Source organism: Sus scrofa, chromosome 3 (assembly GCF_000003025.6).
Source record: "Sus scrofa isolate TJ Tabasco breed Duroc chromosome 3, Sscrofa11.1, whole genome shotgun sequence".
Taxonomy (NCBI): domain Eukaryota; kingdom Metazoa; phylum Chordata; class Mammalia; order Artiodactyla; family Suidae; genus Sus; species Sus scrofa.
This window is the reverse complement of record NC_010445.4, coordinates 18545064-18570980: the sequence shown is the minus strand read 5'-3', so window position 1 is coordinate 18570980 and position 25917 is coordinate 18545064. Positions and strand designations below refer to the sequence as shown.

Below are 25917 nucleotides of genomic sequence, written 5' to 3'. Positions count from 1 at the left end.
ATCTTGCTCTGGGCGATCTCCTGGAACTTTCCCTCAGCACCACTTCTGAGGGTCCTCCACCCTGGGAGTCGTGCTGGGGGAAAATATTCACTACCATCCCAAGGGGTTGGCTTTGCTTTTGCTTTTTAGGGCCGCCCCTGCGGCATATGGAGGTTCCCAGGCTAGGGGTCCAATCGGAGCTATAACTGCCGGCCCACACCACAGCCCCAGCAACGTGGGATCCGAGCCACGTCTGGGACCTACCCCACAGCTCACGGCAACGCCAGATCCTTAACCCGCTGAGCGAGGCCAGGGATCAAGCCTGCATCCTCCTGGATCCTAGTCGGGTTCGTTTCCGCTGAGCCCCGACAGGAACCCCCCATCCCAAGGCGTTTGTCCACTGTCGTGTGATAGACAGTCTTGAGTTGTTTCCGCTTTTATGTTTTCTTCCTCCCTGCTTCCCTTGCCCTCCCCTCCAGCATCCCCATCCAGCTGCTGACCCCCCCAGCCAGTGACTTGTCTCCTTCCAGGAGCTGCAGCAGCTGGTGCTCCGCACACAGCAGGAGGCTCGGGCCCAGCAGCAGGCCCGGGAGCACGAGGCGGAGCGGCTGCGGATCGAGATTGTGACGCTGCGGGAGGCGCTGGAGGAGGAGACGGCGGCGAGGGCCAGCCTGGAGGGGCAGCTGAGGGTGCAGCGGGAGGAGACAGGTGAGGGAGCCACCACCCCGCCCCACCCCAGGCGGACTCCCCAGCCCACAGGAGACGGCCTGGGTGCCGGGAGGGGAGGGAGAGGACGTGGTGCCGGGATGATGAGTCTTGACCGCCTCTTTCTCTCCTTTCCGCACAGAGGTGTTAGAGGGTGAGTTTGGGCTGCAGCCTGACCCTGGCGGCGGCGGGCGGGGAAGAAGGGGGTGTGGGCCTGACGGCTTGGCCCTGCCTGACTTCCCAGCCTCCCTGTGCAGCCTGAGGATGGAGATGGAGCGGGTCCAGCAGGAGCAGAGCAAGGTGAGGCAGGACCCGGGCCAGGATCGCGGTGGCTGGGGGGGCGGCAGCGTGGAGAAGACCCTCGCCGGCCCCTGCGGCCCTTTCTGCCTCCCTCAGGCCAGGCGGCATGAAGTCCTGGGGCAGCCTCCGGGCTCAGGCCGCACAGAAGAGGTCAGGGTCAGGGGTGGCATGGAAGGGGTTCCCCCGTCCAAACCTCCTGCTTCGGTGGCCCAAGACCTACCCCACCCCCTGCCACACTCTGTGTCCTATGTCCCCAGGTCCAGCTCACAGACCTCCTCTCGGAACAGAGGGCAAAGATGCTGCGGCTGCAGGCTGAGCTGGAGACCAGTGAGCAGGTGCAGAGGGATTTCGTACGGCTGTCCCAGGCCCTGCAGGTATGGCGTGTCCACCCGCCAGCCCCACCAGGCTGACTCCGGGTGACTTGTCTCAGGTCTGGCAAGGACAGTCCCCTAGTCAGAGGAGGGCTTCCTCCCTTCCTCCCTCTAGCGTGGCCCGGTCCTTTCCTCTGAGCTCCTGGTCAAAAAAACGTTGATGGGAAGTTCCCATTGTGGCGCAGCAGAAAGAAATCCGACTAGGAACCATGAGGTTGTGGGTTCGATCCCTGGCCTCGCTCAGTAGGTTAAGGATTCAGTGTTGCCGTGAGCTGTGGTGTAGGTTACAGACGTGGCTCAGATCTGGCGTGGCTGTGACTGTGGCATAGGCCGGCAGCAACAGCTCCGATTACATCCCTAGCCTTGGAACCTCCATATGCCGCGGGTGCAGGCTTCAAAAGACAAAACAAAAACAAACCAAAAAAACCCCAAAAAAAGGTTGACGATCTTGTGTGTCCATCTTTGTCGGTCACGCGAAGCCCGTGGCCCCATCTGCCCCTGCCCAGCCTTCCTCAGGCTGCTGTCTTTGGACACTGTTTCTTCCCTTGAACCAGTCTCACTGGGGGTTGGGGGAGGTGGGGGCCCTGGGTGCTGGTGCCAAGGCCCTTGCCCCTCAGGGAGCTGGCGGGTGGGGTGAGCCTGCCTTTTCCCACCAGGGGCGCTCTGCCTCCCTCATCCGCCCCCCAGGTGCGCCTGGAGCGGATCCGCCAGGCAGAGAGTCTGGAGCAAGTGCGCAGCATCATGGACGAGGCGCCCCTCAGGGACATCAGGGACATCAAGGACACCTGAGGGGCCAGCACCTGCCCACCCGTGGGGGAGATCGCCTTTCTCCACTCCTGAACTGTGAGGCCGAGGCTTTTGGGGGGGGTGTCTCAGAATGGAGTCTTCACCCTCTCCAAGCCTGGGGTTGAGGTGACAGAGCCACCGCTGTCCTGTCCCTCGTGTGCCGCCTCCCTGGGGAGGCCGAGCCTTCTGCTTCCAAAGATGACCCCTAGGTGGGGGTCCCCAACCCCTGCGGGAGCCCAAGGGCAGGCTCAGGCCTTTAGCTTTCTGGCTGCTATGCTGCCTCCTGGGTCCTGACCCTCCCGCCCCGGCCCCACCCCAGCCACACTAACAGCCACGCCTGTTACCACTCGTCCCCTTTCCCGAGCCACCATCGAGCTGAGTTGGTGGCTGGGAGGCTCAGGTCATGTCCCCGGGTCCCGCCACACATGCAACCCCAGACAAGTGGCTGCTCCGTGGACTGCATGACACTAAGATGCTTGTCCCCAGGGGCCCAAGCCAAGCCCCAAGATGTGTGCGGAGACAAGGAGGCCAGAGTTTTCTGTCATTTATTTTCAATAAATAAGCAGCTCAGCTCAATCGGTCGCCTTGTCCCTGCAAGCCCCATGGGGTTGGGGAGGGAGGTGTTACCGGGGGCGGGGGAGGGGGGTGTGGGACGCTGAAGGGGAGAGGAGAAGAGAAGGGGACGTCGTGTTTATAAACAAGAATGTGGGGGTGGGGGTGGGGACGGGGAGGGGTCTGTGCCACAGCTCTGGCTGAAGATGCATCACTATGAGGGTGGAGGGGGCAGTAGGACTGGTCACTTTCTTCTTTCATCTTCTGGATCTGGAAAGACAAAGGGAAGGATGAGACAGGTGGCGGGGCAGGACAGGAGAGGAACCGTCCCCGCTGTCTCTGGCCCCTGGAATACTCACCTGGAGCCCCCTCCACCAGCCAGCCACCCCCCCAACTCACCTGTGTCCCCAGACCCCCACTCCTCCCAACCAACCACCGCAGCCCCAGCAGCAGACAGCTCAGCGCCCAGCCAGCGCAACGCAGCGCAGCGCAGCAGACACGGTGGCGCCCGGGGGCGGGCAGTGCTGGCCTCATAGAGTAAGAGCAGCAGCCCGCCCCCACTCGGAAGCGTGGCAGTGGCGGCGGCATTGGCTCCAGGTGGAGCTGCAAGGGCAAGTGGCCTCAGTGCCACCCGAGGGGCAGAGGGGGCGGGCGGGGGCACAGCAGCTGGGCGAGGGCAGAAAGGGGCGCGATACCTGTGACACGGTTCAAAGAGGTGGAGGAGGGGGAACGGGTTATCCTATGGCCAGAGAGGACAGAGAGACAGCCGGTTACCCAGGGGAGGAGGCGGTGGGAGCGCCAAGGAGACCAGGTCTGCCCTGGGCTCGGAGGGAGGTCGGGGGGACCTGGGTGGGCCTGCTGGGCGGAAACTCGCCCACCTGAAAAGCAAGGGGGGGCAGGCGCCTTCGCAGCGCAGAGTGGGGGTGGGGGCTGTGCTCAGGGCCTGGGTTGGGATGGGGGGGGCGGCTGCCAGGGTTCCCAGGAGGGGAGTCTCTCACCCTCTAGATAGTTCCGCGCAACGAACTTGAGGATCTCGTCGAGCCCGATGACTGGTAAGGAAATCTTAAGAACCATGAGCCAGTGGGCCAGGTCCAGGGCCTGGAGCTTGAAGATCATCTGGGAGGAGGCGGGAAGGAGCCAGTGAGGAGGAGCCGGAGGACCCCCAGCCCCCCCCCTCGGGCAGCACCTCTGGGCGCGGACCCCTGCGGAGGGGCCCGTGTGGGTGGGGAGCAGGCCACCCTGGCTGGAAGGAGGCTCACCGGCAGAGGGTCCACGTACAGGATGAGGAAGTGGAGGGACATGGAGAGGCCGATGGAGCCCACCAGCCAGATGTTGACCCAGGGCGGCATCCGCATGAGGGACTGGTTCTCAGACAGGCTGCGGGGTCGGAGGGGAGGTGGGATGGGGCCGGGGGTGGAGACACGAGGAGAGAGATGGGGTGAGCAGGGAGAGGAGGGCCCCCGCAGGACAGAGGGCGTGGCCTTCAGGAGGCGAGGGGGTGGGGGCCCACCTGTTGAGAGCATTGCACATCTCGATGGTGACCAGCACAGACAAGGCCATGGTCATGGGCTGGGGGGCCTCGAAGACCTCACAGTCCACACCCTCAAAGTCGGGGTTGTGCTCTCCGCACTTCATGAAGTGAGTCTGCAGGGGGAGGGAGGGTGAGCTGGGGTCCTTGCAGGAGCCTCCCAACCACCCCCCCCCCCGCTCCCCCCACTCCCTCCTCTGCCCTGCCCTACCAGCTGGCTGTAGGTGACATGAGGGCCATCGTCAGCGTACAGGAACCACCAGGCTGCTGCCCCCACAGTGGCTGCACCCACGTAGCCTGTGGTGGAGAGAAGATGGGAGTTGGGGGGGCAGGGCTGGGGGGATGGGAGGAGTCGAGAGGGCCTCGTGGACAGCTGGTGGAGGAAGAGCCCCCCCCCCTGCCAAGGTGGCTGCGGTGGACAGGCTGGTGTCCCACAGAGGCGATCGTCCCCAGGGCTGGGAAGGAGCGTGGGGTCCCATCCGGCTCACCCCCAATTGCCATGTAGCGGAAGAAGAGCCAGCCACTGATGAGGGGCTCTTTGGGGCTCCGGGGGGGCCGGTCCATGATGTCGAGGTCTGGAGGGTTGAAGCCCAAGGCTGTGGCCGGGAGCCCGTCCGTCACCAGGTTCACCCACAGCAGCTGCACGGGGATCAAGGCCTCAGGCAGCCCCAGGGCAGCTGTCAGGAAGATGCTGCCAGAAGGAGGCGGTCACATGTCTGTCCTGGATCCCGGGCCTGCGGTCACCCCTCCCTCCACCAGCCCCGGGTTCCTCCTGGATGGCCGGCCCAGCTGCTCACCAGACCACCTCGCCCACGTTGGAAGAGATGAGGTAGCGGATGAACTGCTTCATGTTGTTGTAGATGGCGCGGCCCTCCTCCACCGCGGCCACGATGGTGGAGAAGTTGTCGTCCGCCAGCACCATCTCGGAGGCTGTCTTGGCCACGGCAGTGCCGGATCCCATGGCAATGCCGATCTCGGCCTTCTTCAGGGCGGGGGCGTCATTGACACCGTCACCTGTCTGTGGGGAGAGAGAGAAGGTGGGACGCAGCCCCTTCCGCAAATCCCACTTAAGACGCTTCTTTTTTTGTCTTTTTGCCTTTTCTAGGGCTGCTCCCACAGCATATGGAGATTCCCAGGCTAGGGTCTAATCGGATCTGTAGCCGCCGGCCTATGCCAGAGCCACAGCAACGTGGGATCCGAGCCATGTCTGTGACCCACACCACAGCTCACGGCAATGCCAGATCCTTCACCCACTGAGCAAGGCCAGAGATCGAACCCGCAACTTCATGGTTCCTAGTCGGATTCATTAACCACTGAGTCATGATGGGAACTCCCGAGACTTTTCATCAGAACCGAATCCTTCCTCTCTGTGCCCCTTGCTAAGGCCCCTGCTCAGGCCTGTCCTCCCGGGGTCCCCAGCTCCCCAAGGCGGTCAGCTCTCCGGACACTAAGCAGACCACCCCACGCCAGACCCCCATGTACTCCGGTTTTCTCACCATGGCCGTGATCTCATCATAGGACTGCAGATACTCCACGATCTTGGACTTGTGGGAGGGCTCCACGCGGGCGAAGCAGCAGGCGCGCCGGCAGGCCTCCCGCTGCTCAGGCAGGGGCAGGTCGTCGAACTCCCGTCCAGTGTAGGCTCGGTCGGCCACATCCTCGTTCTCCCCAAAGATGCCAATTCGTCGGCAGATGGCAATGGCCGTGCCCTTGTTGTCCCCTGTGATCATGATCACCCGGATGCCAGCATCGCGGCACAGCTGGATGGAGCCCGTGACCTCCTTGCGGGGCGGGTCCAGCATGCCCACCACACCCACGAATGTCAGGTCCGTCTGGGGAGGGAGCGGAGAGCGACAGGGTGGGGGAGGAAGGCTGGGGGAGCTGGGGCAGCGGGGGTGGGTGGGGGGGAAGCTGTCCCTGGGCCAGGTGTTCAAGCTTCAGTGGGGCTTCGAACGAGGGCAGCAAATGTGCCTTGTTCACAGATAGACCTGCAGGCCTGGCGGCACCAGGCCCGTCACAGGTGGCAGAGCGGGTCTTTCATAGAAAGAACTCGAGCTGGAAGTGGGGGAGGTGGTTTCTGCTTCCAACAAGGCCACTCCCTTGGTCTACACCTTTGAGCCAATCTATGTCACTGTCAGGCCATACTGCTGCTTCTATAAAATGTGGACTTTGGTGCTCTGCAGAGAGCAGGTCCACTACGAGATAAAGAGCTGGTGCCAGAAGGTCGATGCAACTATTTCTTTCCTTTTTTTGGCTTTTTTTTAGGGCTGTACCCGAGGCATATGGAGGTGCCCAGGCTAGGAGGTGCCCAGCCTACCCCACAGCCACAGCAATGTGGCATCCAAGCCACATCTGCGACCGATATCACAGCTCACGGCAATGTTAGATCCTTAACCCATTGAGCCAGGCCAAAGATAACCCGTGTCCTCATGGATGCTAATCTGGGTTCATTACCGCTGAGCCACAAGGGGAACTCCCCAATGCGTGTCTTAAGAAAACCTCACTGTCAGAGTTCCCGTCGTGGTGCAGTGGTTAACGAATCCGATTAGGAACCATGAGGTTTTGGGTTCGATCCCTGGCCTTGCTCAGTGGGTTAAGGATCCGGCATTGCCGTGAGCTGTGGTGTAGGTCACAGACACAGCTCGGATCCCTTGTTGCTGTGGTTGTGGTGTAGGCCGGTGGCTACAGTTCCAATTAGACCCCTAGCCCGGGAACCTCCATATGCCGCGGGTGCTGCCCTAGAAAAGGCAAAAAAAAAAAAAAAAAAAAGACAAAAAAGAGAAAACCTCACTGTGGAAACACAGCAGCGGCACCTAGTCACATGGCTGACTTCCATCCTGGCACGAGCACCTCCCTTCATCTCAGACAGGTCTACGGACCACACACAAAGTAGCCCTGGACTAGGTGATGCCTAAAGTTCTTTCAAACTCAAACGGCCTGTGACTCAAAGGAGGAAATGACAGGGGTGCTGGTGGAGGGGGTGAGGCGGGTGCCTCGGAGGCCTCGGGAGGCTTCCATGTGCTCACCTCGTACTCCATGAACCTGGCAGAGTCATCCAGGACCATGTCCTCTCGCTTTGGGGGGGTGTCGCGGGTGGCCAGGGCCAGGCAGCGCAGGGTGTCCCGGCCAGTGCCCCACTCCTTGATCACCGACAGAATCCTCTCCTTCACCGGCCCTGTCATCGGCACCCGGGTGGTACCAACCCGCACGTAGTTACAGCGCTCGATGACCCCCTCGGGAGCGCCCTGGGAGAACGGGACACAGTCCTCAGAGACTACGTGCCTTCGAGCGCACAGTGTCGGGGGAGCAGGGATAAGACAGGGGTTTGGGGTTAGGAGGAAGGGGGGGTCCGAGGCACGCTCGGATTTCTGACCTTGACAAACATCTTGTTGCCCACAGCAGCCCGGGATTTAGCTGGAGAGCAATAGACGGACATGGACTTTCTGTCCCGGGAGAACTCCAGTGTGAATTCCTTCTTCATTAGCTGGCGAATCACCTGGGAGAGTGGAGACAGGGAGGGAGAGGCCAGACATGAGACATGAGACCGGTGGGGAAAGAGCAATGATGCTGTGTTGGAAGGGAAGAGTTCCAGACCCCTTCAAACACAGTCGAAAAGGATCCGGAGGTCAGAGTGGACCCCAAGTTAAGTCTGAGATAAAGCTAAGTCTGGCACCTACAGCAGAAATGAAGAACATTCCAAGGCTAGGGCTGGCTGTCACTGTCTTACGGTGTCCAATTAAAAGCACAATAGAAACAGAAGGATGTGGAGTTCCTGTCGTGGCTCAGTGGAAGCGAATCTGACTAGGATCCATGAGGACGCAGGTTCGATCCCTGGCCTTGCTCAGTGGGTTAAGGATCCGGCGTTACTGTGAGCTGTGGTGTGGGTCACAGTTGTGGTTCGGATCCTGCATTGCTGTGGCTGTGGTGTAGGCTGGCGGCTGTAACTGATTTGACCCCAGCCTCCATATGCTGTGAGTATGGCCCTCAAAAGCAAAAGAAAGAAAGAAAGAAACAGGATGATGTAACATGGTACTGTCCAGTAGAACCATCCGTGGTGGGATGTTTTAATATTCTGGATGGTCCAATATGGTGTATGGAGCCCAGGAAAAGTGAGTTTTTACTTTTATTAAATAACTTAAATGTAAACAATCACGGGTATGCTTCTACAGACGGGGGTTGTTAAACCATGGACCTGGTGCCTGGTACGCAGTAATAAACACTCCATAAAGATGAATGTACCAAATGTATGCTGGATGTTTCTCCACAAAATAAAACAAAAACAATAAATAAAAATAAGGTGGGAGTTCCCACTGTGGCTCAGCAGATTAAGAACTTCACTAGGATCCATGAGGATGCAGATTCGATCCCTGGCCTCGCTCAATAGGTTAAGGATCCTCTGTGGCCACAGCCCCAGGGTAGGTCACAGATGCAGCTCGAAGCCATGGTGCTGTGGCTGTGGTGCAGGCCTGTACCTGAAGCTTTGACACAACCCCTGGCCTGGGAACTTCCATATGCCACAGGTGCAAAAAAAATAAAAATTAAAAAATAAGGTAATGTTTATATTATTTGTAAATTTTAAAAATGAATCCTTGGAGTTCCCGTCGTGACACAGTGGTTAACGAATCCGACTAGGAACCATGAGGTTGAGGGTTCGATCCTTGGCCTTGCTCAGTGGGTTAAGGATCCGGCGTTGCCGTGAGCTGAGGTGTAGGTTTGCAGACGCAGCTCGGATCTGCATTGCTATGGTTCTGGCGTAGGCCTGCGGCTACAGCTCTGATTCGACCCCTAGCCTGGGAACCTCCATATGCCGTGGGAGCGGCCCAAGAAATGGCAAAAAGACAAAAAAAAAAAAAAGAATCCTTTAGTGATAGATATTTAAGTTATTTTCATTGTTTTTGTTTCATTAAACAAAGCAGCAATGAGCATCTTGCATATACCAAAAAGAAAAAGGAATGAGCAATGTGGAGAATATAAGGTAAACCCCAAAGGGGTTTAGTATGGACATTCAAAAATATTAGTAGCAAAAACTTAGGGAGATAGTCACATTCAGAACTGAGCTTGTTCATCGGAATAAGGGAACGCAGAGGCATGTGCAACAGTCACATTTCCCAAATCCCACATCAGGTCTTGAGATCTGATCAAAACAAGTGTGTTTTCTCTGGTGTAGGCCGGTGGTTACGGCTCCCATTCGACCCCTAGCCTGGGAACTTCCATATGCCACAGGAGCGGCCAGAGAAATTGCAAAAAAGTCAAAAAAAAAACACCAAACACAAGTGTATTTCTAGTTTCAAGTGTGTTTCTACGGGTCAGAGTTGAAACTGGGGCTGCTCCAGGATGGGTCACTTGTGGTTTCTGTGTCCAGCTCCATCCTCCATCCCTTTCAATGAGGGAACCAACAGGAATACTCCTTTTTTTTTTTTTTTTGGCCTTTTCTAGGGCCACACCCATGGCATTTGGAGGTTCCAGGCTAGGGGTCTGATCAGAGCTGTAGCCGCCAGCCTATGCCAGAGCCACAGCAATGCAGGATCCGAGCTGCACGTGCAATCTACACCACAGCTCACGGCAACGCCAGATAGGAATACTCTTTTTTATTTATTTTTTTTTTAGGGCCACACATGCCCAGCATATGGAAGTTGCCAGGCTAGGGATTGAATTAGGGCTGCAGCTGCTAGCCTACACCACAGCCATTGCAACACCAGATTCAAGACACATTTGGTTGTTTTTGTTTTTTGTTTTTTGTTTTTTTTTTTTGTCTTTTGTCTTTTGAGGGCTGCACCTGCGGCATATGGAAGTTCCCAGGCTAGGGGTCCAATGGGAGCTGAAGCCGCCAACTTACACCACAGCCACAGCAACGCCAGATCCGAGCTACGCCTCTGACCTACACCACAGCTCATGGCAACATTGGATCCTTAACCCACTGAGCAAGGCCAGGGATTGAACCTGCGTCCTCATGGATGCTCGTTGGGTTTGCTAACCCATGAGCCTTGCCGGGAACTCCCAAGACGCATTTGTAACCTACGCTGCAGCTTGCGCCCATGCTGCATCCTTAACCTATTGAGTGAGGCCAGGGACTGAACCTGCCTCATGGATACTAGTCGGGTTTTTAACCCACTGAGCCACAACGGGAACTCCTGGAAAAGTCATCTTCCATTCATTCAGGGCTGCTGCAGCTGGGCCCCAGGAAGAGCAGTACAGGTGCAGGGGTAGGAGCCAACACAAAGTCAGCCAAGGAGCACACTGGAGAGGCCGCCTGCCTATGCTGGGGCCAGATGGGTGCAGGGGAAAGGGGTGGTGTTTCCTGAAGTTCCTTAGGTCCTGGCCTGGGCAGCGTGGGGGTGGAGAAGGCCTGCAGGGAGGAGGGAGCCCAGACTCACCGAGTTGCAGGCGTTGGCCCTCTCCACCTTCGAGAGGTTTCTCACGTCGGTATTGAATACGTTCATCTTCTCCACCAGGGTGGTGAGCGCTGTCTCAGTGGCCTCACCCACCTTCTCATACACACCTTTGGCCTGGAGAGGGCAGAGGAAGAAGAGGATGTAAATGCCCGGGGTCCTCCTGGCCCCTCGATCCCACCCCATCGCCCGCCTTCCACCTAGAAGGGGAAGGGAGCCAGCCGCCGTCGTCCCCTGACACCCAGGAGAGGGCTTGGTGCAAAGGACACCTTTCCCCTGCCCCCTGCCTTGTGGCCTGCGGAGGAGGCCTGGATGCGGAGGCAGCTGGAGGGGGAAGGAGGGGCGGCCTCGGGAGCAGAGAGGAGAGGTTACCTCGTTGAAGTCCAAGGAGGAGTCATTGCAGAGGGCACAAATGGTGGCCAGCTCCACCAGGCCATCATACTGCCCTGCCCGGACTGGCTTATCATTCTTCAAGCTGGCGGCAGGGCCGGGGGAAGGAAGGGAAAGAGACAGGTGGAGAAGAGAGGGAATGAGATGCAGAGAGAACCCAGGGAGCGCCACCAGGGACGGTGCGGGAGATGGCCACCCATTGGGAGATAAGTGGGAGAGAGAAGGAGGTCAGGGAAGGAACAGGAGAGAAACAGGAAGGCAAACTAGAGGGAGTCTGGGCGTTCTCATGGGGGCGCCATGGAAACGAATCTGACTAGGAACCATGAGGTTGCGGGTTCGATCCCCGGCCTCGCTCAGTGGGTTAAGGATCCGGCGTTGCCGTGAGCTGTGGGGTAGGTCGCAGACACAGCTTGGATCCCGTGTGCCTGTGGCTGTGCTGTAGGCTGGTGGCTACAGCTCCGATTCAACCCCTAGCCTGGGAATCTCCATAGGCCGCGGATGCGGCCCTAAAAAACCAAAAAAAAAAAAAAAAACCAAACAAACTAGAGGGAGGCGCCCCCCAACCCCCAACAAAGAGGAGGTGTATGTGTGAGGGGGAGGGGCACGAGGAACTGGGATGAGGATGATGACTCTGGGGGCACTTACACCTCTCCTTCTGGAGCGTAAGTGGAGCCGGTGATGGAGAACTCGTTCAGAAGGCAGATGTCCCCTTCCACCTTGTCGATGACAAACATCTGCAGAAGAGAAGGGCAGGCACGCGGAGGTCTAACTGTGCCCATCCTTGAAGGCAGGCTGCAGCCTGGGGAGGCCCGAGCCCCGAGCGCGCCTCTGTCCGGCCCTCTGCGCGGACTTAGCCAACTTCCCACCCTCATCCCCCCACTGGTCCTTCCCTTTTCCTCCTGCACCCTCCCCTTTCCCACCGCACCCCTGCAATTAGTCTCCCCTGTGCGAGTGGCCTCAAAAGTTACTGCAGGTCAAGGTTCGAGCCCTGGCCTCGCTCAGTGGGTCAAGGATCTGGCGTTGCTGTGGCTGTGGCATAGGCTGGCAGCTGTGGCCTGGGAACTTCCACAGGCCTCGGGTACAGCCCTAAAAAAAAAAAAAAAAAAAAAAAAAAAGGAAGACCTATTTCAGAGTTCCTGTCATGGCTCAGTGGAAACAAATCTGACTAGCATCCGTAACAATGTGGGTTCAATCCCTGGCCTTGCTAAGTGGGTTAAGGATCCGGTGTTGCCATGAGCTGCGGTGTAGGTCACAAACCCAGCTCAGATCCTGAGTAGCTGTGGCTGTGGTGTAGGCCAGCGGTTACCTCACCGATTGGACCTCTATCCTGGGAACTGCCATATGCCGTGGGCATGGCCGTAAAAAGACACACACAGATACACACACACAAAAAAATGTTACTGCAGGTCCTGCTGGAGGTTCCATCAGGTCAGCTGGTAAAGTAAGACGTGCACCATAAGGCGTAGTGGGGACTGTGGCCACCAGTCCACCTGTGAGCACATGGCCCATCTACAGCCCCAGCCTCTGTGCCCAGATCTTCCAGTTTTGTAGGAAGAACTAGAAATTCTGGTTATTTTCCTATGCAATCACTTGACGTTTCAAATGTGGGTGATTCATTGATTCCTATGAAACATGACAGGAGCCTAGGAGTCTGGCTTTGAAGCCAATGCTTTGGAGGGATGTTGATCGCACCACGCAGAGGGGAGCAGCCCTCTGAACCAGAGCAGGTGTGGGGCCTTAGGACGTGTTCCAAGACAAAAGGCTTCTGCGGCCAGGTCATTTGGGGAAACTCTGGGTTAAACAAAGTGAAATCCACCCTCTCTATGAAGGGTCAGCCTTCCCTGAGGCTTTCAAATGCCAAGAGGCATGGGGGTCTCCCCAGGGGTACATCCTTTCTTGGCCTGATCTGACAGCACAGCCCCTGATTCTCAGAACAGCAGTTTCTATTCATCGGATAAAAGTCCCCCAAAGTCTGTTTAGGGCAAGGCTCTTTGCCTGGGGTCCATGGAGGATCCCCCACCCCCTCCCCGCACTGGACCAAGGGATCTGTAAACTTTGACGGCCAAACAAAAATGAGGAGTTCCTGTCGTGGCGCAGTGGAAACGAATCCAATTAGGAACCATGAGGTGGCAGGTTCGATCCCTGGCCTCGCTCAGTGGGTTAAGGATCCGGGGTTGCCGTGAGCTGTGGTGTAGGTCGAAGACACGGCTTGGATCTGGCATTGGGCTGTGGCTGTGCTGTAGGCCGGCAGCTGTAGCTCCAATTCGACCCCTAACCTGGGAACCTCCATATGCTGCAGGGGCGGGCCTAAAAGGACAAAAGACAAAAAAAAAAAAAAAAAAAAAAAATGACACCTTGTCTTTTCTCTCTGACAGTAAACATTTCCTCCCACTTTATGAATGTGGACAATGGACCACATTAGTATTAGCAAAACCTGTGACTTGGCCACCAATATAATCACACATAGTCTCCTCTCACGTTGCATGGTTGCAGAGCTCTCAAAATAGCATTTACGCTCATCGCAGCTTTAGCGTTATGGCAATTCTGAGCTCCACGGCTGGACTTGCCACTTACTGCATTAATAAAGAAGCATAACGCACAAGTCACAGGTCTCTTTTTAAATTATTTCGATGGCTGGTATTTCTTTCTTTTCTTTTTTTTTTTTTTGTCTTTTTGCCATTTTCTTGGGCCGCTCTCATGGCATATGGAGTTCCCAGGCTAGGGGTCGAATCGGAGCTGTAGCCACCAGCCTACGCCCGAGCCACAGCAACGCGGGATCCGAGCCGCGTCTGCAACCTACACCACAGCTCATGGCAACGCTGGATCATTAACCCATTGAGCAAGGGCAGGGATCGAACCTGCAACCTTATGGTTCCTAGTTGGATTCGTTAACCACTGCGCCACGACAGGAACTCCAATGGCTGGTATTTCGATCATGGGTTTCTGATGTCATTTAAAAAGAGAATCCTGAGAGTTTTAGGTTATACATTAAATATATGAAATGTAGAGGTCCGGATGGCCAAAGGCGCCAAAGCACTGAAAGATGAACAGCCCTGGTTAAGGAGTTCCCGTTGTGGCTCAGTGGGCTAAGAATCAGACTGGTATCCATGAGGATGCAGGTTCCATCCCTTGCCTTGCTCAGGGGGTTAAGGATCTGGCGTTGCCGCCAAGTGCAGCGTAGGTTGCAGAGACAGCTTGGATCCGGCATTGCCCTGGCTGTGGTGGAGGCTCCAGCTGCAGCTTTGATTCGACCCCTAGCCTGGGAACCTCCATATGCCACAGTGTAGCCCTAAAAAAAAAAATAATAAATAAATAAATAAATAAACAAATAAGTTTTTTTAAGCAGGGGGGATGCCCTGGTTTAGGAAATGCTGTTTGGGATTAGAGTGGCCAGGCTCCCCAGGCCCCATCATGAATGAGGGGGCAGTCCAGTGAATCGGTAGGTGCTCTGGGGCCAGACAGACTTGGGTTTGAAACTCAGTTCTGCTCCTTATTAGGTGTGCATTGAATCTCCCAGAGCTTCAGTTTCCTCCCCAGACAGGGCCACTGCAGGGCCTTAGGGACCACACACAGCTGCGTCTGGCACACGGATGGTGGCTGCAGGGAGCTCTCTGCCTGGGACAGGGCGCTGCTCTGCTCCCTCTGGCAGGACAACACTCTCTGTGCCTTCTGGGCATTTCTTTCTCAGGCCCAAATGAGAAGCTGCCAGTTGGAGTTCCCGTCGTGGCTCAGCGGTAATAAATCCGACTAGGATCCATGAGGATGCGGGTTCGAGCCTTGGCCTCACTCAATGGGTTAAGGATCCGGTGTTGCTGTGAGCCACAGTGTAGGTCACAGATGTGGCTCAGATCCTGAGTTGCTGTGGCTGTGGTGTAGGCCGGCGGTTGTAGCTCCGATTAGACTCCTAACCTTGGAAACTCCACATGCCTCGGGTGCAGCACACCCCAAAAAAAGATGCTGCCAGGGATGAAGGGGTAGCCCCATCTTTGGGGGGGCGGGGCTCATCTGGCCCCAAAGGCCATCAACTGGGTGGGAGCTGCCACCCTTTCCTAACCTTGCAGACAGACATCTGGTTGGTGGTAAGGGTGCCCGTTTTATCGGAACAAATGACAGAGGTGCAGCCCAGAGTCTCTACGGAGGGCAAGCTCCTGACAATTGCGTTCTTCTTTGCCATCCGGCGGGTGCCCAGGGCCAGGCAGGTGGTGATGACGGCAGGAAGGCCTGTGGGGAGAAGGAGAGCATATGGGCGAGGGCTTGGTCCTGGGGGAGGGAGGGAGACCTAGAGGGGTACTGAAGAGTGGTCCCCAAAGATAGCAGGTCCTGATCCGTGGAACTCGTAAATGTTACTTTCTTCTCTCTCTTTTTTTTTTTTTTTTTGTCTTTTGTCTTTTTAGGGCCACACCCGAGGCATATGGAGGTTCCCAGGCTAGGGATTGAATCGGAGCTACAGCTGCTGGCCTACACCACAGCCACAGCAATGCCAGATCTGAGCCACGTCTGCGACCTACACCACAGCTCACAGCAATGCCGGATCCTTAACCCACTGAGCGAGGCCAGGGATCGAACCAGCATCTTCATAGTTCCTGGTCAGATTTGTTTCCGCTGTGCCAAGACATGAACTCCTCTTTCACTTTTTTTTTTTTAATTGTCTTTTTATTTAGGGCCACACCCACAGCACATGGAAGTTTCCAGGATAGGAGTTGAATCAGAGCTGCAGCCGCCGGCCTACGCCAGAGCCACAGCAACACCGCCAGATCCGAGCCTCGTCTGTGACCTACACCACAGCTCATGGCAACGCTGGATCCTTAACCCGCTGAGAGAGGCCAGGGATTGAACCTGGGTGCTCATGGATGCTCGTCAGGTTCATTACCACAGAGCCACAGTGGGAACTCTGTAAATGTTACTTTCTGTAGGTAATGGGTCTTTGCAGATGAGACGAGCACACGGGAGGGGAGAGAGAGAGAGAGATGGCCCTACCTTCTGGAATTGCAGCCACAGCCAGGGCCACGGCGATCTTAAAGTAGTAGATGGCGCCCCGGATCCAGGAGCCCCCGTGGACAGGATCGTTGAAGTGGCCGATGTTGATGAGCCAGACGGCCACGCAGATGAGGGAGATGACCTTGGACAGCTGCTCCCCAAACTCATCCAGCTTCTGCTGCAGAGGGGTCTTGTCCTGCTCTGTGGCGGCCATTTGGTCACGGATCTTCCCGATCTCGGTGCTCACCCCAGTGGTGGCCACGATGCCTATGGCCTTGCCGGCGGCAATGTTGGTGCCCTGGGAAGGGGGAGGAGAAGCCAGGAGTCGGGTGATGCCCCTTGGGCTGCATCCCCACCCCAGCTGTGGGCACCATCTCTCGCCACGCCACCACATCTCTCCCAGACCAGGGCCCCTGACGCGGGTGCACCATAGCTGGTCCCGGACAGCTGACCGTGGATGGCTGACCCTGGATGGCTGACCCCGGACAGCTGACCCTGGATGGCTGGCCCTGGATGGCTGACCCTGGACGGCTGACCCTGGACAGCTGGCCCCGGATGGCTGACTCTGGACGGCTGGCCCCGGACGGCTGACCCTGGATGCTGGTCCCAGACCACTCACCGAGAAGAGCATATTCTTCTTATCTTGGTTGACAGCCCGGGGGTCGGGAACAGGCTCTGTGTGCTTGATGACAGAGACAGACTCGCCTGTGGAGAAGGGGAGACCAAGGGGGTTTCAGATGACCTTGCGTCCGTCTCCCACACCTCCCACTCCAACTCTCTCCTCGCTCGGCGGTATGGGGCCTGGGAAGGATCCCGAGACAACCCTGGAGAAAGTCTGGACTCTGGAAGAAGCCAGCAGAGGCAGATGGGAAACCCGCTGCACTTAAACTGAACGGACCTTTTTTCTTTTTTCTTTTTTTTTTTAGGGTCACACCATGGCATATGGAGGTTCCCAGGCTAGGGGTCGAATCGGAGTTACAGCTACTGACCTACCCCACAGCCATGGCGATGCCAGATCCGAGCGGAATCTCCGACCTACACTGCAGCTCATGGCAACGCCGGATCCTTAACCCCACTGAGGGGGCCAGGGATGGAACCTGCATCCTCACGGATCCTAGTCAGGGTTGTTAACCACTGAGCCACGATGGGACCTCTCAAGAAGCTGCGGTTTTAGGTGCATCTGAACCCACCCTTATCCTAGGATCTCTGCTCCCTCTCCTGGGGGCTTTGGAGCAGACAGGACAGTGGTCTAGGTGAGGTGTCCGTATGTCTTAGCGGAAGGGATGGGCTGACGGCCATCTGAAATGGGCACCAATGTCCCGCCGTGTCCCTGACCCCTTGTGTTCCAGGCTTAGGCAGCGAATAAAGCTGAGGAGTGCCGTTGCCACCGCCATGGAGCCAGGAGGGGGCCCTACTGCCCTGCCCGGGGTCCTCTCTCGTCCCTGTCTGTCCGCTCAGCTCTTCCCTCATCCCATCCTCGTCCTCATGCCCCCGCGATGCACCCTCCCACCCGGCCAACAGACCTGTCAGGATGGACTGGTCGACCCGGAGGGTGGTGGACTTGATGGTGAGAATGCGGATGTCCGCGGGGACTTTGTCCCCCACTGTGGAGAGAGGACAAGAGAGCGAAACCAGTTGAGAAGGGAGTTTTCTTCCTCCCTAAGAAAAACCCAGTCTTTGATGACCTCACCTCATCCTTCAGGCCTCGCGGGAGAGGGGGCGGGGTGGGGGGGTGTCACCTGGGCTGTGCTCCTGTCGTCCCAGCCAGCATCTCCCTCTAACACTCATTCCATGGTTGGCCCCTCCTGCTGAATATTTTTCTCCCCACTAACCTGTGAGCCTGCTGAGGGCAGGGGTGGGGTGCTGGGGCACACAGTAGGTGCTCAATAAATGTCCACTGCATGACTACAGGCAACACTGGGGACAATCCTGTCATCTAAGGGGAAACTAAAAACTGAGGATGAGACAGCAAAGCAGAGGGAAACACGAGCGAGAAAGATAAGGAGGGACAGGCAGGGAGAGAACCGGAGGAAACAGACTGAGCCAGACAGACGAGCAGGAGAAGGCAGCAAGAAACAGGGGAAAATATGGGACACTTAACCAAGGCAAAAGCTGAGAAGCAGGAGAGGAAAGCGGGGGAAGGGAAGACACAGCAGGAGCGGATGGAGGCAGAGGGCACGGGCTGGGCAGGTCCGCACGGAGGACCCAGGATGCCTATCAGAAGCCTGGCGCCCCGGGCTGAGCATCTGGGGGACGGCACGACTCCATGGTCAGCGAGCTGGGGAGATGGGCTGGAGAGAAGGGGAGTCTGCAGGAAACAGGGCAATGGGGGGCAGGGGAGGCCCCACAGGCCAGAGAGCTGAGAAAGGTGGGGGCAGGCCAAGGGACATGCACAGAAGGAGGGGGTCAGACCAGGAACCCGAGCGCCTGGGGGACATGGCGGATGCCCGCCCCCTCCACTCAGATGCCCCTGCGGAGCTAAGCACCTCCCCGCCTGGTCCCGCCTGGTCCCCAGGATGGTGCTGGGGATGGGGTTTGGCTGCTTTCCTTTCCCTGTTCCTAAGGTTGCTCCTCCTGTGCCAGAGGAAGCTGACAGAGGAGGGAGGAGGCGGCAAGGGAGCTGGGCGGGACACCGTCACCAAAGCTCAAATGATATTTATAGACATGCATGGCGCTGACTCCAAACTATCACCGCGGCAGGACCGCCCTGGGATGGGGCACCGGGGTCTTCAGCCCGCCCTCCCTCCCTGACTCCAAGCTTCCCAAGAGTGGCGACTTGGGTGTCCGGTGGAGGGAAGCAGGCCTAGAAAGAGACATCTCCCTATGCCAGGGGCCTGGAGACGTGGGAAGGCCTGCACGGGGCAAATATAAAAACCGCTGAAGGGGGCAGAATCCCAGTAATCTTAGCCACCCGGCCCCCACCCCTCCCTGGTCAGGCATTAAGTGTCCCTCACCGGAGAGGCGGGGCCCTCCTTGCGCTCCCCTCCTCCCAGGTCCCGTGCTCTCTGCCCGGGGCCTGAGTTTCCCTTACATGGTCGGGGGCTTGAGCCTCTGGCCCCCCTCCTCCCTTCTCCCCTCGCTCCTTCCCCTTCAAGAGGCCTCAAGGGCACCGAGAGGTCAAGATTTAAAGCTGACCAAGCTTGGGGGTGGGTGGAAGGAGAGGGAAGCCAGGCCTCAGGAGGGTGGGGGTGGAGACGGGGCCATTGGCAGGGCCTGGGTTCCACCTGTTGCCTGCAAGTGCTCGGGGAGAGGAGGGGGAGCAGGGGGTCTGCCTGCAGCTTCAGGGACAGGACTGGCTGTTCCTGCTGAGACGCTGACGGAGAGGGGGGGTGCTCTGGCCACCGTGCCCTGGGGTGACCTCCTGAGGAGTCTGGGAAGGAGAAGCAGAAAGTCCACCATCCCGGCTACCTTCTGGACACCACGATCAAGGGCCAACCAGCCCCCACTCTCCACATACACATCTTCTTGGCCTCGGACCCATCCTGGACCACTCGTCCCCATCACTTACCCGCCACCTCCACGATGTCTCCGGGGACAATGTCTCGGGCCTTGATCCTTTGTACTGCCTTGCGGTCAGCCCGGTAGACCTTCCCCATCTCGGGCTCATATTCCTTCAGAGCCTCAATGGCATTCTCTGCATTCCGCTCCTGGGGGGACAGGGTTGAGGAGAGGAGGGTTGGCAGAGGAAGGGAGGTGGTGGGATGAGAGGGCACTGGTCCTGGAGGATGCAAGTGGTGTAGGTTCAGAAGAGTAGGGACCGGAGTCCCCGGGGGAAGTGGGGGCATCACAGGGAAGGAGGCAGGTTATGCAGTCCTGGCTCCTGGCCCAGGGAAGAAGACAATCCCCCCCCCACCCCCGACCCAACATGAAGGGGTGTGTGTGTGCATGTGTGTGTTCAGGAAACTGACTCACAGCCTAGAACAGGCAGAGGAGTTTGGAAGGAGAATTTAAAAAAAATCAGAAAGCAGGGGATAGGAAAAGCAGAGGATGGTATAAGGTAAGAGAAAAAAGGACATCAAACTAGCATTTGCAGAAATCCTCCCATAGGCCACACACAGGGCTGGGCACGTTCACACTCATTGTCTTGTTACGTGTCACCACAATTCTGAGGGCCGGGATGATGAGCCTCATTTTATAGACAAGGAAACTGAGATTCAGAGAGATGAAGGAACTTGCCCAGGGTTGTACAGCCAGCAAGTGACAGTAGGGACCAGTCCCCCCCCCCCCCCCGTCCTTCCAATGTTCTGTTCCTTTTCCAAACTGAGCAAAAGGACCAGAGAACAAGGCAAGCCCAGGGGAGGTGATGGAGGAGGAGGAGGAGGAGGAGACGGGGACGGAGGCTGGCCTCACGTTCAGTGTTCAGTGTCAGGATGTGAAGGAATGAGGCAGCGTCAAAGCTAACCTGCCAAACTCCCACAATGGCGTTGGCAATGAGGATCAAGAGGATGACAAAGGGCTCGACAAAGGCAGTGACTGTCTCTTCGCCTTCCTCAAACCAGGCCAGCACCTGGGAACAAGGGAAGGGAGGAGAATGGGTAATTAAGCCCCCCCACACTCTTCCCCCCCCCCACAGGGGTGAGGAGAAGAAATGGAGGTGAGAACCTGCACAGGAGCAAATGGGACGGGGCATCACAGGAGCACCGCCGCCCCACGTCGCTTTGAGGGCCGACACGCTCCATGGCCCAGACTCACACGAGCCCGGCGGTTGCTGATATTCAGCGGGCACAGGCGGGCACAGACATGCACAGCTCAGGGATTAGCTGGGAATGCTTTCAGGTTTCCCTGACCAAGTAGTTGGCTTGTAAACGAAGCTCCGGGGACACCCAGGCCAACTGCCCCCTGAGCCACATCCATCCCACAGGAGCCAAAACGCGCTAGGCAAGACCCTGTGGTCCCTGCAGGCGCTGGGCCCACCCATGGCCCTCCCCCACAGCAAGACGAGGCAGGGAAGCTCCAATTTCAAGAGGGAGCAGGAGGGGGGGATAGTGTTACGGGGCCTCCTGTACACACCCCACCCCAGCTGTTGCCACTGCCAGGCAACAGCCCCAGGCAAATGTCAAGGAGCAAATCTGAGAAGGAGAAGGGAGGCCCTGCCAGCTAGTACTCAGGGGCCCACGGGGCCTCCACTATAGAGACCAGGGGACACGGGGACTTTGGGGCCTCCAGAGTCTTGTCTTTGAGAACTAAGATGTTAAGGAAGAAACTCTCAAATGCAGGCTGGATGCTGGGATGGTGGGTGCTGAGGGGAGCTCCAGGGCAGGAGAGGTGCCAGGGCCTTAAGAGGGCGGTGGGGGCGGCCCTGAGGCTGTGAGGGGGAAGGGTCAGGTCAGGTCAGGTGGGTGAGGAGGGGGATCCCGGAGTTCCAGCCCCGATGGGGGGAGTTGGGAGGCGAAGCTCAGAGACAGATGAGGGGTCTGGGCCATTAGGTGCTTTTGGAGTCACCCTGGCACCAGCCGCTTTTTCCCGCCTCTGGGAGGGAGTCTTTGCTTCAACCAATCAGCGCCAGGAGGGCGGGGCCGGGGTGTCAGGATGCTCAGGGATTGGTGGAGCGGTTTGTGCGTCCCGCGGCATGCCGGGAGCAGTGGTGGCCTGGGAACCTCAGCGGCGGCGTGTGAGCCGTGGAGCCCAGCCGCGGAGCGCTTAGGGGGGTAACCCGAGACCTCGGAGCCCTTGAAGCTCCGGGGGCGGCTTAGCTTCAATGTTTTGGCTGAGAACACCCTAAAGCTTAAAATAAAACCTGCCTGTGGGGTGTGGGGGAGGACAGAGGAATATGCAAATCAGCGTCACCCCACCTCTCTCGGTTCTGGTCTGGAGAATAGGATGCTGAAGGCTCGGACTAGAGGAACCCATGATTTGGAGCCGGTCGCCAGCAGACTCTCCAGATCCCCCCAACCCACAGCCCCAGCCAGCCCCCAGAGGCCCTCCCACACTTACAAAGGAAATGCAGGCGGCCAGGAGAAGGATCCGCACTAGGAGGTCTTCAAACTGCTCTATCACCAGCTCCCACAGGGACTTCCCTGGGGGAAGAAGCAAGGGGAGGGAGCCCTCGGGGTTAAGGTCTAACAGATGACCGGCTGGGACTCTGGGTGCAGGCTGGGATCCAGCCTGGAGCAGAAAGGGTCTGTGGTGATGGGCAGGCCATTTGATGCTGAGAAAAGGGCTGAGGGAACAGGCCAGGAGTCCAAAAACAGGCTCCTCCAAGGAGTGGGCAGTTGTTCAAGGGCTGGATGCCTCAAGGAGAAAGTGCCCGGAAACTTCTGCCCCGGGCCAGGCTCTAACCTTTGGGGAGGAACATTTGTCCCAGGAGTCAGAAGGAGAGGGCAGGAAGAAGGGAGTGGGGCACAGAGGGGAAGAGGTGGAACTTACCTTCCTCAGCAGGGAGCTCTGCCCAGAGAGAAAGAAGAAAAGGACACATTCATTTGGCATTCAGTGCAATGCCGCCCGCACCCAGGACTTTGTGGCTAAGGTAAGAGAATCAGGCCACCAAAAGGGCAGCTGAGGTTCACCAAGGTTATCCATAGAACTTCTCCAATCTCTGGGTCTCAGGGACCCTGTTTTCTCAGTATCCTCCCCTCCCCTGCAGTCATTGGTCCATGACCTGTCTCCTCCCTAGGATCCCCTGGAGCGCAAGGCCCTGGTGTGTGAGTGTGAGTCCATGTGTGTGTTGTGCAGATGCGGGAGGGCACGACCGGCCTCTCCTGCAAGGGACACTTACCATTGTGGCCGTATTTCTCCAGATGCCGCTTAACTTGGTCCGGGGTGAGGCCTGTGGTCTCGCTCACCCCAAAATAGGCCAAACATTCTTCTGTGGTCTTGGAGTGTGCAGCCTCCATGGTGCTCCCTTCCTGGGGGCCAGGGGGCGGTCTGTTCCTTCTGGGGGGGTTTCCTCACGCGTGGGGGGCCTTCCTCAGTGTGTCCACCTGCCTGTCCGTCTGGGTTTCTTCCTCTCTCTCTCCTACCCCCCCCAGCTTATTCTTCCCTCCACGAAGCTCTGACCCCAGTCCCACTTGCAGCAGCCGGCCACCCCCCCCAGCCCCCAGCTGGTCCTTATGAGGGAGTGGGGGGGGCAGGCTCCCCCCTCCCCCAGATCAGGGATTGGCTGGCTGAGACTCCAGCAGGAGGGGTCAGAAGAGAGAGATATTTCTGCTGACAGAGGGGGAACAGTGGGGCTGCAGCCTGAGATGTCACTCATGAGGGAAGCTAAGGTGGCCCCAGCCCCAGGGAAGGGGGGGGGTAGGGAGAGACTTCGCTTTCTGTCTTCAGGGGTGAGCCCTCCTGAAATTGCCTCGACTTCTTCAGCTGCACTGAACTTCCTATTCCAACCTCCCCCTCTCCCCTTCTTAAGGCCACGTCTCCTCTCAGGCCTTCATCTCTCATTTTCCTGCGCTCCCTCCTTCAACCCCCCACCCCCACCCCGCTGCCTCATCCTCTCTGAACCTGTTCCTACAGCCACAGTCTCCTCCTTCCTTAGTTTGTGGAAAAGGCAGCAGAGATACTCCAACCCTCCAGGACTTGAAAAGAGGGAGAACATCCTTTGGGGGTGAGAGGAAGTGGCTCTAGAGGGACCAGGGGAAGGAAGGAGGGGAGAGGGTCAGGGGACAGGGCAGAAGATGGTAACCCTACCCTAGGGAGGGCTTGCTGCAGCCATCAACAAGGGATTTAGTGTCCAGGCCCTGGTGACCAAAGCCAGGACGGCCTGTCTCTCCCCCAACCCCCCCCCCACGCCCCATTGCTCTAAGTCAGCCTCTGGGAACGGAGCCTTTGGGCCCCCCCATCCCTGACAGGGAATCCCCCCCCTACCAAGAAAATGGGATACCCAGACAGCCGGGTAATCCAAGAGCCTACAGAATGTGCTGATGGCAGAGGGGGAGGGATCAATGTTTCCGAATGGGGGCAGGGGTCACCCTAAGTCACAGAATGAGGGTCACCTCATCCCACCCCAGGCAGTCTTTGAAATGCGGGGTTTACGTGGCAGACCCCAGGTGGCGTAGCTGTGCTAGCAGACAGCGAGCGAGGACCAGCGCTGCATGCTCAGGTGCTGGGCACACCCCGTGGGCAGAGGCCGGAGGAAAGGGGCATCATGGCAAGGGGCCCCTGGGGGAGGGGGTAAAGCAGAGGCTCCAGACTAGAGGAATGGCCGGCAGGCAGATTGATGGGGACAGGTCTAGGGGAAATAAGGACAGACAGAGCAGGGGGCAGAGAGACGGGGCCGCGAGGGTCAGAGGGAAGTCTGAGGAGCGGTGGGGAAAAGGGACGGCAGGGAGCTGGCATGTGGCAGCCAGGTGGGTGGGGGCCCAGGGCTGGGTGCAAAGCCACAAGTTGTTGCTGAACGGCTGGCCTGGGTATCAGCTTCCTCGGAGAAGCAGCTGCTCTAACGCCAGCCCCACCCCCACCTCTGCTCCAGCAGCATCGGGGCATCTTTTGGTTTGCAACGAGGGCAGCTGCGGCAGGAGCAGGAGCACACGGAGGGTAGCACGGGGTGTGGGCAGGGGAGGAGGAGGGCAGAGAGAGGAGAAAGGGTCAGGGAGAGAATGGGAAGAGGTGAGGGGAAGCAGCGGCCTCGGGGCCCTGCCCTCAAGTCCTTCCTTGGTCTAGGCTTTGGTTTCCTGAAATGAACAGGGAGGCGGATGGACCGCGGGGTTCTCAAGGCTGCTTCTCTGTCTGGTGCTCAGGCTCCTAAGTAGGCAATGGCCTAGGAGACAGCGGGGCAAAGGAAAAGGAAGCCCCGCTTTTTTTGGGGGGGGGGACGGTGACTGAGCCAGCAGGATGGATGGCACTGAAGGACTCAGCCCCCCCCCACCATAGCCATCCTTTCTTCTGCCTGGATGGGGGGGTGGCGGCCTCTGGGGTGAGTTGAGGACACGGTGCTCCTCCCCCACTCCTTTTTGTGGTTCCAACAACCCCCTCCCTGAAGCCGAGTCCTGCGGTGACTGTGACCAGGGTGGGGGCTCAGACAATGGGGTGGGCGTGTTGGGGTCACATCCACAGAAACTCCACCTGGCCAGGCACCCACCTTCTCAGGCCAGAGTCAGGCTCAGCATCTGCCAAGCCTCCTGTGGGTGCTGGCTGGCTTCTCCCCACCACCACCTGGAGGAGTGACAGGGGCACTGTCTTAAAAGAGCAGGAAATGCCCAAACATGGAGAAGGGGGAGAGGACGGAAAGACGGAAGAGATCTGGGCTTCAAGGGACTTGAGAACCTGAGGCCGAGGGAAGGGGGCAGGCTTTACAGGATAGAGCTGCCAACGGGGCCCTTTAAGGTTATTCACTTCTGCCTCCCTCAACTTCCCAGAGGGGAGAGAGACGCCTGAGAGGGAAAGCCACCAGCCAAGAAGCTGCAAAAGGCTCATCCTCAGGGAGGCTGGGGTGTGACCTGGGATGGAGGCAAGCCCTCCCTCTAGGGTCTCCAGGCCCAGAGTTGGAAGGTGCCCTTCCCCGGCTGAGGATGGGAGAGGAAGGACACCCAGCTAGAGCCTGGCCAATCCCCGACCGGTTCTGAACTTCAATTGAACATCCATAAAGACCGGCTTACAGGAGACTGTCTCTTAGGCTTCTGCAGCCAACTCATGCAAATTTGGGGTGGGGTGGGGTGGGGGTGGAGTGGGGGGGTTGGGTCCTTGTACCCTTCCCGCACCCATCTTCAGAAGCCAAGTCCCTGAAGGGTGGCAGGGTTTTGGGGGCGGGAGGGAGCCTCGCTGCACCAGTTGCTGCTAGATTAGAAGAGGATCAGGTCCTGCTTACCCTGGGGCGTCAACGCCTTCACTCGCCATCTCACTCTGAGAACACAGCATCCAGATCCCCAAACCACCACCGCCCTCCGCCCCGCCCTCTGCCAGGCCAATTCCCTCCCTGAGGCCAAGGTTTGGGGGAGCCCCGGGGATTAGACAGAACCAGGAGAGACGGCAGGCTTCCCCCGGCTAGCCCCCGGCCTGGGTGGCCCGT

General features: G+C 58.2%; 2 protein-coding genes across 9 annotated transcripts in view; one reads left to right on the top strand and one right to left on the bottom strand.

Annotated features, from left to right (window-relative positions):
* The window catches only part of RABEP2 (rabaptin, RAB GTPase binding effector protein 2), a 17996-nt gene extending 15279 nt beyond the window's left edge, over positions 1 to 2717 (top strand). For 2 of the 7 annotated variants that reach the window (XM_021088049.1, XM_021088054.1), the window contains 3 exons: positions 510 to 687; positions 827 to 1358; positions 2043 to 2717. In XM_021088049.1, coding sequence (XP_020943708.1) covers positions 510 to 687; positions 827 to 1358; positions 2043 to 2202 — 870 coding nt within the window. In that variant the 3' untranslated portion in view covers positions 2203 to 2717. Of the gene's footprint in view, positions 1 to 509; positions 688 to 826; positions 1359 to 2011 lie in introns of all 7 variants that reach the window. The other 5 variants (XR_002342912.1, XM_003124519.4, XM_021088051.1 and 2 more) reach the window with 5 other exon arrangements.
* On the bottom strand, positions 2669 to 25917 carry ATP2A1 (ATPase sarcoplasmic/endoplasmic reticulum Ca2+ transporting 1). Of its 2 annotated transcripts, XM_021085681.1 has the most exons (24): positions 25717 to 25917; positions 24991 to 25064; positions 22693 to 23533; positions 22344 to 22361; positions 21912 to 21994; positions 20380 to 20484; positions 19486 to 19624; positions 17501 to 17581; positions 16597 to 16682; positions 15978 to 16275; positions 15055 to 15221; positions 11646 to 11734; positions 10983 to 11085; positions 10596 to 10727; positions 7595 to 7717; positions 7248 to 7466; positions 5718 to 6053; positions 5019 to 5239; positions 4710 to 4912; positions 4433 to 4518; positions 4204 to 4337; positions 3953 to 4070; positions 3692 to 3809; positions 2675 to 2963 (listed from the first exon to the last, which is right to left on the bottom strand). In XM_021085681.1, the coding sequence occupies exons 3-24, from the start codon at positions 22808 to 22810 to the stop codon at positions 2938 to 2940; spliced, it is 3003 nt and encodes a 1000-aa protein (XP_020941340.1). In that variant the 5' UTR covers positions 22811 to 23533; positions 24991 to 25064; positions 25717 to 25917; the 3' UTR covers positions 2675 to 2937.

Coding starts and splice junctions, on each gene's coding strand:
- ATP2A1 (XM_021085681.1), bottom strand. CDS start 22,810: ATGGAGGCTGCACACTCCAAGACCACAGAAGAATGTTTGGCCTATTTT. Junction 19,625..20,379: donor CCATTGTGGGAGTTTGGCAG/GTTAGCTTTGAC, acceptor CTGTCCCCCCAG/GAGCGGAATGCAGAGAATGC. Junction 4,913..5,018: donor AACGTGGGCGAGGTGGTCTG/GTGAGCAGCTGG, acceptor TCCTTCTGGCAG/CATCTTCCTGACAGCTGCCC.